An 18,204-nucleotide genomic window follows, 5' to 3' on the forward strand; every position below is an offset into this window, starting at 1 on the left:
TTGCTATCTGCCCCTTCCGGCAAACCTTCACTCTGAAGAGGAGTACCAAGATGTGGCTCTTGAGTTAACTCCGTCCAGATTATTGAACTCTGTTTTTTTAAGTGGTGTGGTTGTCTGTCTCTGACTGTTATAGTAACTGAACACCTAACAGTTTAAGAACTTAAGATGACAAGGTCATCTGAGGGGGCTCTGCTCTGAGTGCCGACAATGAGGGAGGCTCAACTGTTGTGCATGCGGCACAGGGCCTTCTCTGTTGCTGCCCACAGACTCTGGAATGCTCTCCCAGTGGCTATTCGCTCCTCAGTCTCCATCACAGTTTCCAGAAAGCATGTGAAATCTTGGCTTTTTACCCAGGCTTTTATATGATTGTCTCTGCTGCTGCTGCTGCTGCTTTTATTTTGCATGGTTATATTGTGCTTGTATTTTAGATCTTTATACTCAGATCTATGTTTTTATATTCTAGTTTAATATTTTAATTGTGTAATTTTTATATTCTTGTTTCAATTTTTCTGTGTGAACCACCTTGGGATTGTTTTAATGAAAGGTAGTATACAAATTTAACAATTAAAAAAAACACTTCATGGCTGTTATGGCTGTTCAGGGTATACATGGACAAAAAAAATTTTTAAATTAATTTTTATACTGCCCTTCCAAAAGGCTCAGAGCGGTTTACATTAAAACAACACCATTAAAATCAATTAACAATTAAAACAAAAATTATAAAACAGCATAAAACAATAATTAACCATTAAAGCATCATAAAACAACAATTATATAACCAGAACAATTTAAAAAACAAGTTTTAAAAAGCTGAGAAAGCTTGGTTGAGGAGATGTGTATTCAGAAGTTTTTTTTTAAATTGCCAGAGATGGGGAGGATCGTATCTTAGTAGGGAGCGCATTCCACAATCTCTGGGCATTAACCTAGAAGGCCTGTCTCTGTGTAGCCACCAAACGAGTTGGCAGCAACTGGAGACAGACCTCCTCAAGTGACCTCAATAGGCCGTGGGGCTCATAACGAAGAAGGCGCTCTCTTAAATACCCAGGGCCTAAGCCATTCAGGGCTTTATAAGTTATAACTAGCACTTTGTATTTTGCCTGGAAACCTATTGGCAGCCAGTGTAGCTCCATCAACAGAGGAGTAATGTGGTCTCTCCGAGATGACCCAGAGACCAACCTGGCTGCTGCATTCTGAACCAACTGAAGTTTCCGGACTACGTACAAAGGCAGCCCCACGTAGAGCGCATTACAGATGTCAAGTCTGGAGATTACCAACAAATGTACCACTGTTTTGAGGTCCTTGATCTCGAGAACCGGGCACAGCTGGCGTATCAGCCGAAGCTGATAGAAAGCACCCTTGGCCACCACCTCAACCTGAGAAACCAGGGAGAGGTGTGGATACAAAATATGACAAATAGAGGAGCAAATACATTGAGTAGGGTTCCATAATGAGTCCCTGACTAAGGGGGGACTGCAGCCTAGTTCTCAAAGTTCCTTTTCATAGTTTGCAAGGTGTGTAACAAGCCTTCCAGAGATAGACACATGCAGTTGATAGGAAAGTGCAAGCACTTTCCTGTTATCTTCCAGTTTGACCCCACCCTATCAGTGCCAACATGTACAACCAACGGCACCATCTTCAGCTTGAATCCCTCTGGTGCATTTGCAGGACAGATGTTTTTATTTGTACTTTGCAACTTTTTGTGAGGCTCAGAACAGATGTTTTCCTGATTTGGGGAGCTCACTATTTAGAGTTGTTAAGGATTCTTGCACTACACTAGCTTTCCTGTTCAGTTACAGTCATTAAGGAAACGTGTGACACTATATCCATCACCAAGTGACGCATCTTAATATTGTTCTTAAAAATATGCCTGGCAAGCCAACCCACCTTCTCAGCTGGTCCCTCTCTGGGGCTATTGCTGTTCCCTGGTACTTGCCGCTGGTAGCTGTAGTCATCAGTAGCCAACTGATGGCCACAGTCCAGCAGCCATATTCCCAATTTTTATGTTTTATTATGAAAGTGCAAATGAGCAGTATTAAAAAGGAAGATAGTAACTGAGATAAGAAGTCAGTACTGCGGGCAACAAAGAGAGCTTTAAGGCAATAATGATTATTAAGACTGTGGAAAAGGAGCATCCAAGACAAAATGGTCAGTAAGAAAGCTGGAGAACCTCAGTAGATCTCATCTAGATTAGAGGATGCCTGTTGATGAACAAAGGCAAATATCTTGTATCAACACATTTAAAATAATATGGAAACATTTAATTGTGTTTTGCTCCCTCTGCACCTTCCGCAACATGGTTACAGCTGAAAGATCTGTTTAGTTTTGTTGGCAATTACCTTGCTTTCACCTTTGTTTAGGCCAAAGTGCATAATAATAGATACTCTACTAAAATATATACAGTTCATTCTGGAATTACTTATGTGTAAGGCAGACTTGGAAAAACTACTGCAGCAGACTGCCTAAAAAAAAATTAAAAATTCCAAAGACACTCTGGGCACAATCCACCAGTAAACGTTCTTCTAAAAGCCCCCACTGATACAAATGGGAGTTATACAAGAGCATAGCTGATGACCTCATTGTTACAGGGCAAGCATGTTTATTCAGCAATATGTTGCATTGTATTCAGAGCGATTTGCTCCCAAATAAGGGTGCATAGGGTTACAGCCTGAATATAATAATTCAAACATATATTTTTTTTTAATGAAAGCGTTAAAACACAATGCATCCTAATTTATCTGGATGTTTTCACTAATTACATTTTTGGAGTGGAAGCATAGATGTATCCCCTTGTCTACCTTATAAATGCATGTGAACACTGAGGCAGCATCCATTACCTCCAGTAGGAGGTAGCTTGGACGTGTTCCTGCAGCTCAAAGTTGCGTCTTTGTACAAGTTTAATCTGAAGGCACCTGTCCAACATAAATAATAAAAAGAAGCCTTCTAAAAATACCCACTGAAGGAATTAGGTGTGTACTGAAAATACAGCCTTCTGAATAGCCCATTAGACTTCAGTAACAGAAAGAACCACAGGGGAAACAGTTTTAAAAATAAAATTATTTTGATTGTTAGGTAATTTTTTCTTCATGTGGAGATTTGGACCTGATTGAGCACCAAACAAGCCTGGTGGCTTCAGAGGACGGAGCACGCGAGCAAGAGAACATGGATGATTCAAACAGCGAGCAGCAGTTCAGAGTCTTTAGGGATTTCGATTTCCTAGATGTGGAGCTGGAGGACGGGGAGGTACAGTACATTCTCTTTGAAATAACTTTGCTCTTTCCTCAGATTAAACCACATTTAACACTTCCCGGCAGCAAATAATGTTCTCTTTATATTTTAGCAAAGCCTTAACTGAGCAACTGTAAACTTGATTTTGAATAAACTTTTTCGGGATGTTTACACAGTGTTAGTGCAGGAGTGTAACGCTGGCAGGTTACCACACCCTTCCTTACTCTAAATATACTCCCCCCCTCCCATTTGCTGTTTTGTTACCCAAGACTCACTTTAATGCCTACAGCAGAATCATTACTGGAAGACTAAAGCTGAATGTTCTAATGAGCTAAAAATGCTAAGTTTTCCATACATTAAAATGGACTATAACAAGATTTATTTCTTCTGAAGAGCCCAACCATAAAAGAATATACAAGCTTTGAATTTCACAAACGCATGTTAAACGACAAATAATTTTATGAGGCCTTCCAAAACCCATATTTAGACCCTGTGTGTGTGTGTGTGTACGTGTGCATGTGTATGATGTTTGTGTAGCATAAATCACCAGCACTTCAAGGTCTTGATGCCCTTTTTGTTCTGTTCTGCTCTGCTCTGCTCTGTGTGTTATCAATTTCATCAGCTCTTCTAGGAGAAAAAGAGAAGCCTGAGGGCCTGGATTCAGGTCTTGGCAGGTAAAAGCCTGTCAGCTCGTCTTCAACTCAAGTTGCTGCAAGGGCATATTATCTAGCTTACATCATATATGTCCAGAACATGGAATGTCTTGGTTTCATTTCTTGTTTTTTAAACTATTTGTTTTCTCTGGGCATAATTATTTTGAAGTGGGAAATGGTCAGCTTTAGGTGCTGGAGCATCCTCAGTGGTGCTCCAACAACAATGATTTCAGATGTTTTCAGGTATTTAAAATACAGGTCAATAAACATACATTGTGTCACAGTAGAGACAGAAGTTCAGTTCAGCACTTAATATTTTGCTTAGGTGGCACTGATAAGCATGCTAACTTGAAAGTAAAATTCCACTGAAATCAAAAGGACTTCTTGCCATGCAATGTGTTTGGGATGCCAGCATTGTAAAGAATGAATGCTTGGTGGAGCAGAACACATTACAAGTAATTTGTCATGCATCTGACAAGAATGGGCTCTAGTTCACAAAAGCATAAAATTGTTAATCTTCAGTGTATCACAAGATGTTTTATTGTGAATAGTATTGCTAGTCATCATTTATAAACACTTTTAATGTGCAAACTGATTTATAATATCTATTGAAAGTTATGAAAACATGTTTTTAGCATTTCTTAATGTGTGTAGGTACCTGGCTTTTGGTTTTCTTTGGAGTACAGAGTGCTTGAGACTTCTAGTGTCTTTGTAATGTTTGCGTTATTTACAAGTATACAAGCATAGTGTAAGTGGAGGCAAACAAAATGCACATTCCTGACCAGGTAGCACATCTAGCTGGATCTTCAAAGAGAGGCCCTGCTGAACACCAACACCACCACAGATATTTACATACCGCTTTTCAACCGCGGTTTACATAGACAGACAGACAGATAGAGAGATAGATCCTTGTCCCCAAAGGGCTCACAATCTAAAAAGAAACACAAGATAGACACCAGCAACAGTCACTGGAGGTACTGTGCTGGGGGTGGATAGAGCCAGTTGCTCTCCCCCTCCTAAGAAAAGAAAATCGTCACATTAAAAAGGTGCCCAGTTAGCAGGGGTTACCACTATGAGTACTGCAATAGAAAGGCAATCTACGAACATGAGAAAAGCCCTGCTGGATCAGCCCAAAGGCCCATTGAGTCCAGCATCCTGCTTCATGAAGTGGCCAACCAGGTCCATCTGGGAGGGCCTCAAGTGGCAGGGTGTGGGGAGGCCCTCTGAACCTGATGGAAATATACAACTATCTAGGCTAGTAGCCCATTTTTAAAAATTAAATTTGAAATTTGAAAAATGAATAAATAAACAAGGTGCTTCTGACACACAACAGACACTCGCGCTCTCTCTCTCTCTCTCTCTCTGCTTCTGCTTTTTTCTCCATCTCTGTCCCACACCACACAGTTTTCTACATGCACATACACGCACCCCTTACATCAGTTCTTTCCTTTACATGGGAAGGGGGGCTATCTCCTTCAAGATCTGATGGCTAAAATTCAAGAAGAAGCTCCAGATATCTCTCAGGCATTAGCCCCCTTTGAAAAAACAAAGCATCCTGAGGTGTTAACCAGTAATCTGCCTAACAAAAGAAATGGCCAGCCAGCAGCTAGAACAATATATTATGTCAGGTAGTATACGTTACTACATCTTGCAAGGGTTAGAATTTGTCAATTAAGTTGCATCATTCAAGCTGCATTCTCACAATTACAGTGATTGTGGTAAAGAGTTAACTGGGGCTTTGGTTATCTATCCTGGTTAAATGTGATTATCTGTGTTCAAGGGTAGGGAACTTTGATTCTCCAGTTGTTGATGAACTACAGCTCCCATCATCCCTAGCCACAATGTATTGTGGCTGGGGATGATGGAAGTTGTACTTCAACAACAAGTGGACATCCAAGGTTGCCTCTCCCTGCCTATCTTGGTTAAATATGGTTTAACCACAGCAGTTTGACCAGGATTGCCCAAGAAATCTGCATTCTCACAACTAGCTCTGTGGGCCGCAGCAATACTCAGACAAGAGTATGCACAGCAGTTTACAAAAAAATCAAAAGGGGGTGAGAGCATGAAATAGCACTGGGCAACCAACCTCCTTAAAGTTGAGAAATATGAACAGAATGAGTTGTAGACAATTGAAATAAAAGGCTTATTAATTTGTTTCCACTTCTCTGGGAGTGGAATAATGAAATTTGTATTCATTATTCAGATAAGGGCCAATACTGTCTACCCACTAGTGTATGACAAACTGTAATTAATTAATCAGGCATTAGAACATTAGTAGTGGTGGGGAGGCATGCAAGCTGATAGTGTTTTTCTTTCTCTCTGAAAGTTAGAACTCCGGGCAGAATCAACTTTGCAGTTTCTGAAGTTGCACAGTCCTCTCATGTGACCATACCCCCACTGATTTCAGATGAGAAGTTGTTTGTTTGAAAGTCTAAGAAAATCAGGGCTCATGTTAAAAACTTAACATCTGAGAATAGGCTAAGCCCAAACTGGGATTATTGTTTTCAAAATATAATGCCTTCCAAAGTGAGGGGATATAATAGAAAAACACACTCATTTTTTAACAATAGTAGCAGCATTATTAGGCCGGGCTGCAATGTGTTTCCTGTTATTGAATCTAACATCTTTGTCCTGAAAAGCTTTAACAAATAACTTTTTAAATAAATAAAAATATAGGAGCAACTTCTGGCTTGATAGAAAGTAAGTGTCAGTGATTTAATTTAGGCCTATACTGCGACTTTGTAGTTCTTAATTTTCTGTTCATGTACATGAATTGAACAGTCAGGAAGTTTACGCTAAAACAACATTTTCCAGATCATTTTCCAGCTTCTTAATATAATGCAAAGAGATTAATTGTTGCTTAGATTGTCCATGGGGTCACTAGATGTGTAATTTAGTATTTTAATTAGGCTATGAAAGCCAACATAATGGTATTTTAAGTTTTAATAAAATTAAAGGTAGGAATACATTAGAAAATTTGGTAGCATTAAGTTAGACTGTAGGGAAAATGTCTATAAGAGTATGTTTAAACAAAATATGTTTACAAATACTTTTCTTTATTTGTTTCCTATTTGTTATTCTGCTATTCAGGAACTTCAGGTAAGATGCTATTTGAACTCACATGTGCTAGTAGATGTAATCTATTGTTTGTATTCTGTGATATATTCTGTCTTCTTCAGTGTGTGTGTGTATGTGTGTGTCAGTATGAAGGAGTACCACCTTATGCTATGCTTTAGAAATGTTTGGGTTCTCAATAAAGATAACAAGAGCTGGTTCAGATGTTACTTCTACTGTGACATCTGAAGTGGGATCCATGGATCTCATACACTGAGAGATCCATGAACCCGAGAAGTCCTCTGCAGCTTTCATTACAATTTTGCATTTCACACTCTTCAGTTGCAATTGTATTGCTTAAGAGATCCTGCCTGTTGTAATTAGTGCCAAAATACAAACTGAAACATTTAAAAGTGGGAAATTGGAAGATTCAAATTGTCAAATCAAAATCTGATAAAGCAACTTCAAATCCTGTGAAAAATGTGCTTTCTGATAGGGTCACAACAAGTCAGTTCCCACAAAAAAATGTTGACTTGTTTGCATAATCTATATACTCAAGTTGTCTTCTGACGCTGGACTTCGGCTTTGTTTCTGTGAACTGGAAAGTCGCAAGTTCAACAAAGAAGAGTGATAATATTGTGTGAATTTGTTGCACTGCTGCTCAAGTGAGCAGACTCATGCACATGTGATTGTGTGGATGGTCAGTTTTGTATGGTATAACCCAGGCTTCTCCTCTCAAAAGCTGTCTGAGGAGTTGGAATTTGTGCCAGAAGTCGAAACCATAGCGGAAATCTCAAGAATTTATTACTACATTGGGGGAAGGGTGGTTTCTAATCTGTTACAACGTTAAAACTTGGTTTTGTGCATTTGTTTCAGTTCTAAATGAAGTGATTTTCGATGTCATTTATTTTTATCTGTAAAGGCAGCCCTGTGAACACTCATGCTTTATTTATAAAACCAAGCATGTTTATCTGAATATTAATTACTAAGTCCTAAACTAGATATAAAGTGTTTAAATAAAGCATGATTTGTTATAAAAATTAATTTCAAAAATAGAGTTGGCCCATTTTCAGAATGATTTTATACCTGAGAAAAATAACTTCTAATCTATAACGTAAAAGCAGAATTAAAAATAAAGGCTCTGCTGATATGTACTCTTATGTTCTGCATGCTAAGCTGAAAGCTCATTAGATGTACCTTAACTCTACTTTTCAGTGTCATGTTTCGTATGTGGTACAGAAAATCTAAAACATTTGACTTGTGGTTTGCTGTTGTCCTCTTGTTACAAACACAGAATGCATTCAGCAAAGAATTAGGAGAAAAGGTTTTTGCAGCTGTTTAAACAATTCCCAATCATTTGAGACAGACATGCACCGGAAATGCTGTCTTGTGGGCAACTCATTTTACTTGTAAATGGGGGTGAAGGGCCCTTTAAAGTGTGTGGGCAGCAGCAATATAGGAAGATGCTGAAAGGCATCATCTCATACTGCACGGGAGGAGGCAATGGTAAACCCCTCCTGTATTTTACCAAAAACAACCACAAGGCTCTGTGGGTGCCAGGAGTCAATGCCAACTCAACAGCATACTTTACTTTTTACCAGTGTAAAGGTACACACTGCTACATGTGACATTAAATGCCCTGCTGACCCTACTCTGCTTCATTTTTATTTGGTAAATAGAGCAGCACGCTTATGGATCTGGACCATGATGGTGGGTGGGGGGATAGGAAGTTTACACTTTACCCCCCTGCCGTGGTCCAGATTGGGACCATGATGGGGATTAGACCCCTCTCCTATCTTCTGTGATGCTATCTGTGGGGGAGGGGACAATCTGGCCACTGTTTACCAAATAAAAGTGAAGCTTATTGAAGTCAGTGGTGCAATTTACATCACATGCACTTTGGGTCTGAGCCCATATAGAAGTAAGCGGAATTTACTTCGGTACACCATTTGAAGATCAAAAACTAGAGTCATAGTATGGGTTTGTGGAGTGGGGTTAATGTGTTCATTGATCACAACATTTCAGCTCTCCTTTAGAAACTGCTATAGCTTAATATTTAGGTAGTGGCATTTATACATGAATACAATAAGTTATGCAGCTATAAATGGCTTTTAATCCTGCCCAACTTTTGAGCTGTTGCTAAATAAAATGTTCAGAGGAAAAATAGCTGTATAATGGCAGAGAAAACAAACAAATGCTGTGATTGCAGGGTGAAAGCATGGACAATTTCAACTGGGGAGTACGCAGGCGTTCTCTTGATAGTCTGGACAAGTGTGATATGCAGCTTCTGGAAGAAAGCCAGCTTTCAGGAAGTACACCCAGCCTAAACAAAATAAACCATGAAGACTCTGATGAGTCATCGGAAGAGGAGGACCTAACGACAAGCCAAATCCTGGAGCAATCAGACCTAGTAAGTAGTTAAATTATAGGCTGCTGATAGCTATGTTACATGAAAAGCAATTTAGCTTCCTGTGTCCTGTATTCAAACTGATTTCAAATGAAATCAGAAGTGATGGACCTTGTGTAAGTAAGTATTTCTTAACTGCTTGCTTTTGTTTTGTCTTAGTTTGCATGCATAGAAGAGGTATCAGTGCAAAATTATCTGTTCAGGCAATGTCAGATCTGATAAGGGTGCTTTAGTCAATTTAGTCAATATGTTGGGTTATTTGATTAAGTGGCCCATCTGGACTCTTTTCACATTTGATATCACCTTTCGGAAACAAAGCTTCTGTTTTTAGTAAAACATAACAAGGGAAGAAAAGCATAACCTGAACTATTAGGGGTTTTCTGTGGGTTTTCTGCTTAAGACCTACACAAAAGGTTTATGAAACAAATAATAAAAGTATAAGGTTAAACTTTTCATTAATCACCAGTGGAAAATATTACATTGTTTCCAGTAATATAATTTAGAGGTTGGTCATAAGATACTGACTTTATACATAAGGCACGATCGATGCCAAGTTCTCCTACACACAGTCAGTCTGTTAAAAAGAATGTGAAATATGCAAGACCACTATTGTGTAGCTCCTTTTTATTTCAATGAGGATTCACATGAGGACCTAAGATTGTTCTTCTTTTAACAGATCATGACGCTTTCCCCTTCTGAGGACACAAACCACATTGACTCCCTTTCCACACCATGTGAAGCAGCATCAGCACCTCCACCTCCTTTCAGTTCAAGAATGTCTAGTTTTAATGCTTCTTTGCCTGAAATGAATAATCTTCAGGTGTCTGAGAGTTCAAAGGTGAATACATGTTCTTTAAGAGTATTTAGAAAACAGAGGGGGTTTTTCCTGTTTTATTGCAAGGTTTTAAAAATCAAAATTTTATGCTTTAATACTGCATATCCAGCCATAATGAGTGCCATGATAAATATATGCATTTTTCAAGGAACTGTGCTTTGGAAATACCAGTATCACACACAACTACCAACTTTAATAGGTCACTACAAAAATTGCCCTGTGGGTGTAAGCATGCATTCCATTTTTCCCCTAAATGTGGGAGCTCTGTTGTGCAGCTGCCTGCATTACACTCATTTCTTGCCCATTTCATCTATTAGCAGAATATAAAATGCTGTTTACAGTAATATACTTCAGTTAATTATTTTTTTTAAAAAGCTGTTTCATATAGCTGCCTGAACTGAAGCCTGTTTTGGACACAGTTATCGAAGGTTGGTAAAAGTTTAATAATAATACAATTTATTCATTTCTAATGTTACTGTTTAGAAATATTCCATTTCTAAAATATTAACGGAGCTTTATGAATCAAACTACGAACAGTCAAAACTTTTTCTGAAACCTTGCACCTGGAATTACTTCATATGGGACATGCTGAGAGCTGTGCCAGGGTATAGTGTCAAAACCCTTCATGTTGGCACAGAGAGCTGAACAAAAACTCTTCAAAGAAAATGGGTGGCACTGGGGATTAAAATATTAACAGAACAAGAAACTTTATATAGCAATAATAACAGTAGAAACTGTCTAAGAGAACGTCATCGTTCTGGTATAATCAGGCTTCCCTCTGTACAGCCAAGTTTGATATTTATTTTTATTTAAGAGAATATAAAAAGGGAGGACTTATGATGGATGGATGGCAGGACTTCTGAGGTACTGTGTTGCCTTTAAGGTTAGTTAGCAAGACTGGATGATGATGATGATGATGATGATGATGATGATTTATGATCCAAAGACCATGTGATGAGCACTATACACACAGTGGAACTTCTTGGATTCCCTTCTGAATGCATCCCCCCTTGTCAGCTGACCAGCCATATTTCCAGCCATGCCTGGAAAATGCAGAGGAAATTTTGAAATGATTTGCAACACAACCCAGTGTGCTGTGATTGAGGGGGGAAAGGCAAGAACACTTTGGTGCAAGTGTGGAAACACTTGTGCACATGGGAAGGAGCCTGGTTTATTTGCAACAGTTCCAATCAATGATCCCTCTTGCAGATTATATTTATGGTTCTTTATTGCAGTCTTCTGTGCCTTACACCTATGGGCTTTGCACCTGCGCAGAAACGTAATTCGGAAAGTTCCAACTTCTTACAATTTCGGCGGGAGCCCCACCCCCTCTCCTCTATACAGCTGCTCCAACCTCTCTCTCCTTGGGCTTTTTTCATCTGGGAACAGGTTGACACATCTTCAGAGCACTCCAAGTTTCTAAAAAAAACCCCACCCTTAGTTAAGTCTTCTGTTTATTCCTTTTAGTTTATTTTCCTACAAATGCTTCAGGATGGTGATGATCCCAACAATCCTCACCCTTCTCCACAGAGGGATGTGGTTTGCATCTCTTGACCTAAAAGACGCTTACTACCACCTCACAATCAGACACCAACATCAAAAGTTTCTTTGGTTCAAAATAGGCGTCAATATGTTTCAGTTCAAATCTCCCCCCATCGGTCTCGCCTCAACCAGCCACGTTTTCACAAAATGCATGGCACCGCTGGTGGCCTTTCTCCAGGAGTCAAGTGCTCGCCTCTCCCTTTTGCTAGACGACAGGCTCATTGTAGCAGACTCACCCTCAGAAGTAGCTGACTCAGTCCATGCTACAACCCAGCTCGTTGACCACCTTGGCTTTGCCATCAGTTACAAAAAGTGTCATCTCACCCCGACCACCACCATCATATTTCTGGGACTCATTTTCCACTTGCACCATGCCAAAGTGTTCCTTCCTCATTGCAGGATTCAATCACTCGTACACCGAGGACCATGAAATGCCTCCTAGGCCACATAGCAATAGCAATAGCAATAGCACTTACATTTATATACCGCTCTATAGCCAGAGCTCTCTAAGCGGTTTACAATGATTTAGCATATTGCCCCCAACATTCTGGGTACTCATTTTACCGACCTCGGAAGGATGGAAGGCTGAGTCAACCTTGAGCCCCTGGTCAGGATCGAACTTGTAACCTTCTGGTTACAGGGCAGCAGTTTTACCACTGCGCCACCAGGGGCTCTCACATGCCCTCAACCACTCATGTTCTCCTTTATGCTTGTCTCCATTAACACATCCTCCAGTCATGGTTCCTTCAGAATTTCAACCACCAGGTGGAACTATCCCTCCAGCCTCCCTGCACTCCCTGGATCACTCTCTTCGGTGGTGGACAGATCCCAGCCATCTCTCCATAGGGGCACCCTTCCACCCTACAGCACCTACCCTGTTCTCACAACAGAAACCTCCAAACAAGACTGGGGAGTGGATCTCCACCTCAGCGGTCTATGCACCCCAATCGAGGCTTGTCGCCACATAAACTACTTCGAAATACTCACAGTCTTCAAGGCTCTCAAAGGCTTCCTCCCTGTCCACTACAACTCAGTGGTGACAGTCCAAACAGACAACACTACTGCCAAAGTGTATATAAACAGGTAGGGTGGTACAGGGCCCACAGCTCTATTGCAGTTACCCATGATCCTCTGGAAGTGGTGCATTACTCATCACATCACCCCCCACATGGTCTGCATCCAGGGTGCCAACAATGTGCAAGCCAACGCCTTGAGCAGGTTATGGACCAACACCCACGAATGGAAGTTGTACGGCTGTTTGTTACTTCCCATCTTCCGCGAATGGGGGAAATCCTTGATAGACCTCTTCACCTCCACAGAAAATGCTCAGTTCCCTCTCTTCTGCTCCAGAGCCGGCCGGGGGTCTGCCTTGGTAGGTGACGCATTTGCCATATCATGGACTGGCCTCTTCGCTTACCTCTTCCCCCGATCCTCTGCTCCCTCTCTGCTGGCTCCCACATGGTTCTTCCTCTCAGCCTCCTGCCTCCTTACAAAGTTGGAGAGGTGGATTCTTCACCCTGACCCTCGCAGTCTCCGACTCACCATGTGGAGGATATGACCTTCTTTCCCGTTAAGCTCTAACAGATCCTAGAAGCTGCAAGAAAGCCCTAGAAGCTTCAAGAAAGCGAATAAGAGGACCTTCACGTGGTCCTCTTATTCGCTAAAGTGGAGGCAATTCCAGACCTTTCTTTCCTCCAAGAACCTCTTGGATGCCCCTCTGTTGTCTGAAATAATCTGCTCCTATCTACTGCATCTCAAAGAATCGGGGCTCAAACGCCTGTCTCTTAAAGTACATCTAGCTGCCATCATAGCTTACATGCCAAATACCTGCCTATCATGGTTTAAAAACCCCATGGTCAAGTGATTCCTTAAAGGTTTGCAACACGAATTTCCAGATGACCCTATCATGGTGCTGGTGTGGGATCTCTCCATTGTTCTCTCCTGCTTCATGAGTCCACCCTTTGAACCCTTTGCTACAATCGACCTCAGACTCCTGTCTTGGAAAGTTGCCTTTCTCATAGTAATTATGCCAGCCCGCTGGGCTAGTGAACTGAGAGCCCTCGGGGTGGATCTCCCTTACCTGATCTTCCACAAGAACAAGGTTGTTCTACGCCCAGATGTCACTTTCCTGCCGAAAGTGGATTCCTCTTTCCGCTGCTCTCAGCTGTTGGTATTTCCGACCTTCGTCCCTGCTCCCGCAGACTCAGCAGAACGCAGGCTCCACTTATTAGATGTCCGAAAGGCACTGGCTTTCTATGTACATCACAATGCCCCATGGCAAGCATCTACCTCATTATTTGAGTCTTTTGCCAACCCACAGAAAGGTCGCCAAGATTTGGCTCCAACCCTTTCCCGCTGGATTGTGAACACTATTAAACTTTCTTACCAGCTGTGCATCAGCCTCTCCCATTGCCTATGAAGGAAAAGGTCAGTGGCCACTTCAATTGAGTTTGATCGTTCCATGCCTCTGGAAACCATTTATCAGGCAGCGACATGGTCTTCTCCTTTGTTCTTCGTTCAACACTACAGCCTGGATGTCCAGGTGCCCAAACAATCGGCTTTCGTGACAGCCACCCCACAATCGCTCTTCACTTAATTCCACCTCCAGGTAAGCTTGAGCTTGCGATGTGCCCATAGATTGTAGGCACAGAAGACCACGATGAAGAATGACAGGTTGCTTACCTGTAACTTTGGTTCTTCTAGTGATCATCTGTGCTCTTATACACCCTCCCTTCCTCCCCTCACTGATTAGTTGGTGAGGCGGACTCAGAGACTGAGGAGGTAGAAGTTGGCACAGCCATATAGAAGAGAGGGGGCGAAGCTCCCGCCAAAATTGTAAGAAGCTTGGAATGTTCAAGATTAGGTCTCTGCGCAGGCACAAAATCCATAGGTGTAAGAGCACAGATGACCACTAGAAGAACCAAAGTTAAAGGTAAACAACCTGTCATTACTATGTTGTGATTTCAGTCTTTCTCATAGTCACTGTGAGAGAAATTTAAATCAACATTGAATTACATGCTATTGAATTACATCAGAAATGTCAAAGGTCTACAAAGAAGGATCATAATAGCTCTCATGTGAAAAATAAACTTTGTAGTTACATCTACCCACAGTTCAACACAACTGTCTTCAATTCTTTTGGAGATATCTCAAGCATAGACATTTTGGAGTCATTCCTTGACATCAGAAGCCCAGCTAAACTATGTTAGAGGAAGCTAAAGAGCCTGTGCTCTTTAATTATGGTGAGCAATAGAACTGAGCAGCAAAAGCTTTTTTTTTTTTTTAATAAAGCCTCAGAGACAAGGGGTTCCAGTAGAATGATCCTAATGAAGCAAATAATTTCACTCTGACCCAACAAGAAGTGGGAACATAACCACAGCAGTTTCAGACTATAGCAAGGAATGAAGAGCCAAACATAGTCAACTGGAGGAACCTATCTATAAACACTGGCCACAAATGCTCAGAAAGACATCCCACGGAGATATCAGGTTGCAAAACTTCAAAGCCACATGCAATTTCAGAGGAGTCCTTAAGAAACTTCTATTCTCCCACCTATCCCTGTAGAGTTTACTTGTACTTCATCATCAGGCATGCTACTCTAACACCATTTTTGGATGAGGGGATTTCACTGAAAGAGCGTATTTCAATAGCAATTAAGCTAGTAAGAGGCCATTAATTGACTGTTCCTGTTGACCCAAAGTTTGTTGTAGACCTGCTAACCCTAATGCCCTTAGTTAGCCACAGTAGTTCCCCAGACATGACTACGCTATTATGATCAATGGTGCTTGCTTGAATGAAAGAATGAATGAATGAATGCAATGAAAGCTTCCTGGTCTCAAGACAGTGAATGGAGCATAGATGCTCATGAATCTGCCTGTTCTAGATGGGTTACACTCCCCCGGAAAGAACAAGTGTGCAGTTTGGGAGTTCTCCTGGATCCAAACCTCTCTCTGAAACATCAGGTTGAGGTGGTGGTCAGAAGTGCTTTTTATCAGCACTGATATGCCAACTGCATCCTTTTCTGGAAGAAAGAGACCTTAAAAGAGTGGTGTGCATGTTGGTATCCTCTCTACGCTTGACTATTGCTATGCGCTATATGTTGGGCTACCTTTATATGTAGTCCAGAAACTAAAGTTGGTACAAAATGCATGCAGCAGCCAGATTGGTCTCTGGAGTATCCTGAAGAGACCATATTACTTCTGTTTTAAAAGAACTACACTGTTTCTGAGCAAAATGCTAGTTATTACTCATAAAGCCTTTAATACCTGGGCCCAGGGTATTTAAGATAATGAGGCGATTCTCACAATCATTGGAAAGCTGGATAAGGGAGCATAGCCCGCTTTCCACAGACCATGGGAACCCAAAACAGGTAACCTGCTTAAATACCTCTCCCTTTAGTCCAGTTTAGCAGAGTGAGCACTCTGCTAGCCCGGGTTTTCCAATCATGTATTGCCATGCCACGGCAACACACATGGATACCCCTGTTGGGAGGCTGCAAGCAGCCTCCCGGGCTCGGGGGTCTCTCCAGTATGCCCTGCACACTCACGTGGGGAATCCTGAGACTTGTGGGGGCCACATGGCCCCCGATCCCCACAGCCCCCGCCGGCTTCCTGATGGAGCTGGCAGTCGTGTGAGCGGCCAATCCGGTGGCCCAGGGCTGCAATCTTGATCTTCTTCAGGGAGAGCAGGCTAAGCCCGCTTTCCCTGCAAACCTTCTTTCGGCGGGTCTCACTGATCATAAGACTCACCTCAGAGTCTTCTTTGTCATGAACCCTGATGTCAACTAGATAGGATAAAAGTAGGATAGGGGGCTGTAGAATGTACTCTCTCTAGAAGTTAGAGCTGCACCATCTCAAATGGCCTTCAGAAGGTCATTGAAGACACACCTGTTCTGTAATGCTTTTAGCTGAATTCTTTAAATCTGACTTTACTGTTTATAGACATTTTAATCAATTGTAAATTTCCTAGAGACCTAGTTACAGGAGGCATATAAATGTGCTAAATAAATAGATAAATGTTGATCTCAGTTGGGATGTTCTGAACAGAATCTCCTGGTTTGATTGTTCAAGCTGCTCTCAAACTCTGCCTGAATACAGTAATGTGGTGGTGGGTGGGGGGATATTTTCTGACTCTCTGTGGTGGTAAAAAGGAATTGAGCAGGAAGACATTTGTACTTCAGAATTCTGAGAAGATTCTAGATTGTAATCTACTCAGGCACGATCTGTTGTGTGTGATTTCACCGAGCAGGGGCATAACTATAATAGGGCAAGGGGAGACAGTTGTCTGGCAGACCACTGCCTTGCCCCCCCCCAGGCAAGTCACATGACTGACTCCCCCAGCCACACACCCGCCCGGGCTTCCTTCAGTTGTATTCATCCTCTGAAATTGATGTGAGTGTTAAGACCTGGAGCTACCAGAACAGCATGTCTTTCTCTAGTACCATTAAATGACTTGCATTGTCCACAATTTACAAAATCTTTTAAAAAATAATTTAGGATGATGTTCTGGGCCCATTCCAACCTTGCTACACCCCTGTCACCGAGTGTCATTCAAAGAACATTTTATACTTAAAACAAACAATGGTGGCCTACCTGAATAAAATATAAGTTCAACAAGTGCTATTGAATAGTTTTCTAAGACTGCAGAAGATCCCAGGTTTACTCCCTGGCATCTCCAGCTAGGGCAGGGAGAGATTCCTTCCTGAAACCTTGGAAAGCTGCTGCCAGTCAGTGTAGATAATACTGGACAAAATGGACCAAGGGTCTGACTCAGTATAAGGCAGCTTCCTGTGTTCCTTTGAGAAAGCTTTTTCTGGAATGGATGGAGTTTGTTTAATAGATATTAGCAATTACAACTTGCTTTTACTTTGTTTAATAGATATTAGCAATTACAACTTGCTTTTACTTTGTTTGGATCGATAATCTTATTCTGATGTATTTAATTTTGGTTGACTATTTCTTGCACTGCTCCTTTGAGTATGTTTTTCATATGGCATGGAATGACACATTTAGAATAAACATTTTACTTGGGTACATCCTTGGAATAACTTCAGTACCTTTGTAGATCTAGAACAGGGATTCTCAACGTTGAGTCCCCAGATGTGATTGGACTTCATAATCCCCAACCAAAGGCCACTGGGGCTGGTGATTATGGGAGGAGAAACTCAAGTATGTAGTACACCGCTCTGGGCTCCTTGGAGGAAGAGCGGGATATAAATGTAATAAATAAATAAAGTCCAATAACATCTGGGGACCCAATGTTGAGAATCTCTGATCTAGAACATTATGCTAGAATCTGCTCTTAGAGCCTCTTCAGAGCTATACATTTCTGCCCCAAAAGTTCATTTGCATTGAGGAAATGATATGTATCTTATAACATCCGACAAGTGGCACTAGTGGATTTTTCCCCATTGATGAGGCCTCTGATCAAGCATCCAGTATGTTCAGCAGTGGCCCAATTCATATACTTTTCGAGGAGAAATATTTGGC

The 18,204-nt window shown here is 41.4% G+C and overlaps 1 protein-coding gene across 10 annotated transcripts in view; it reads left to right on the plus strand.

Annotated features, from left to right (window-relative positions):
- FRY (FRY microtubule binding protein) overlaps positions 1-18,204 on the plus strand; it is a 343,900-nt gene that overhangs the window by 304,588 nt on the left and 21,108 nt on the right. For all 10 annotated transcript variants that reach the window (XM_053312387.1, XM_053312377.1, XM_053312379.1 and 7 more), the window contains 3 exons: positions 3,070-3,240; positions 9,142-9,342; positions 10,016-10,177. In XM_053312387.1, the coding sequence (XP_053168362.1) occupies positions 3,070-3,240; positions 9,142-9,342; positions 10,016-10,177 (534 nt within the window). The remainder of the gene's footprint in view (positions 1-3,069; positions 3,241-9,141; positions 9,343-10,015; positions 10,178-18,204) is intronic.

The sequence above is a fragment of the Hemicordylus capensis genome, chromosome 3 (genome assembly GCF_027244095.1).
Source record: "Hemicordylus capensis ecotype Gifberg chromosome 3, rHemCap1.1.pri, whole genome shotgun sequence".
In the NCBI taxonomy this organism is placed as follows: Eukaryota; Metazoa; Chordata; class Lepidosauria; order Squamata; family Cordylidae; genus Hemicordylus; species Hemicordylus capensis.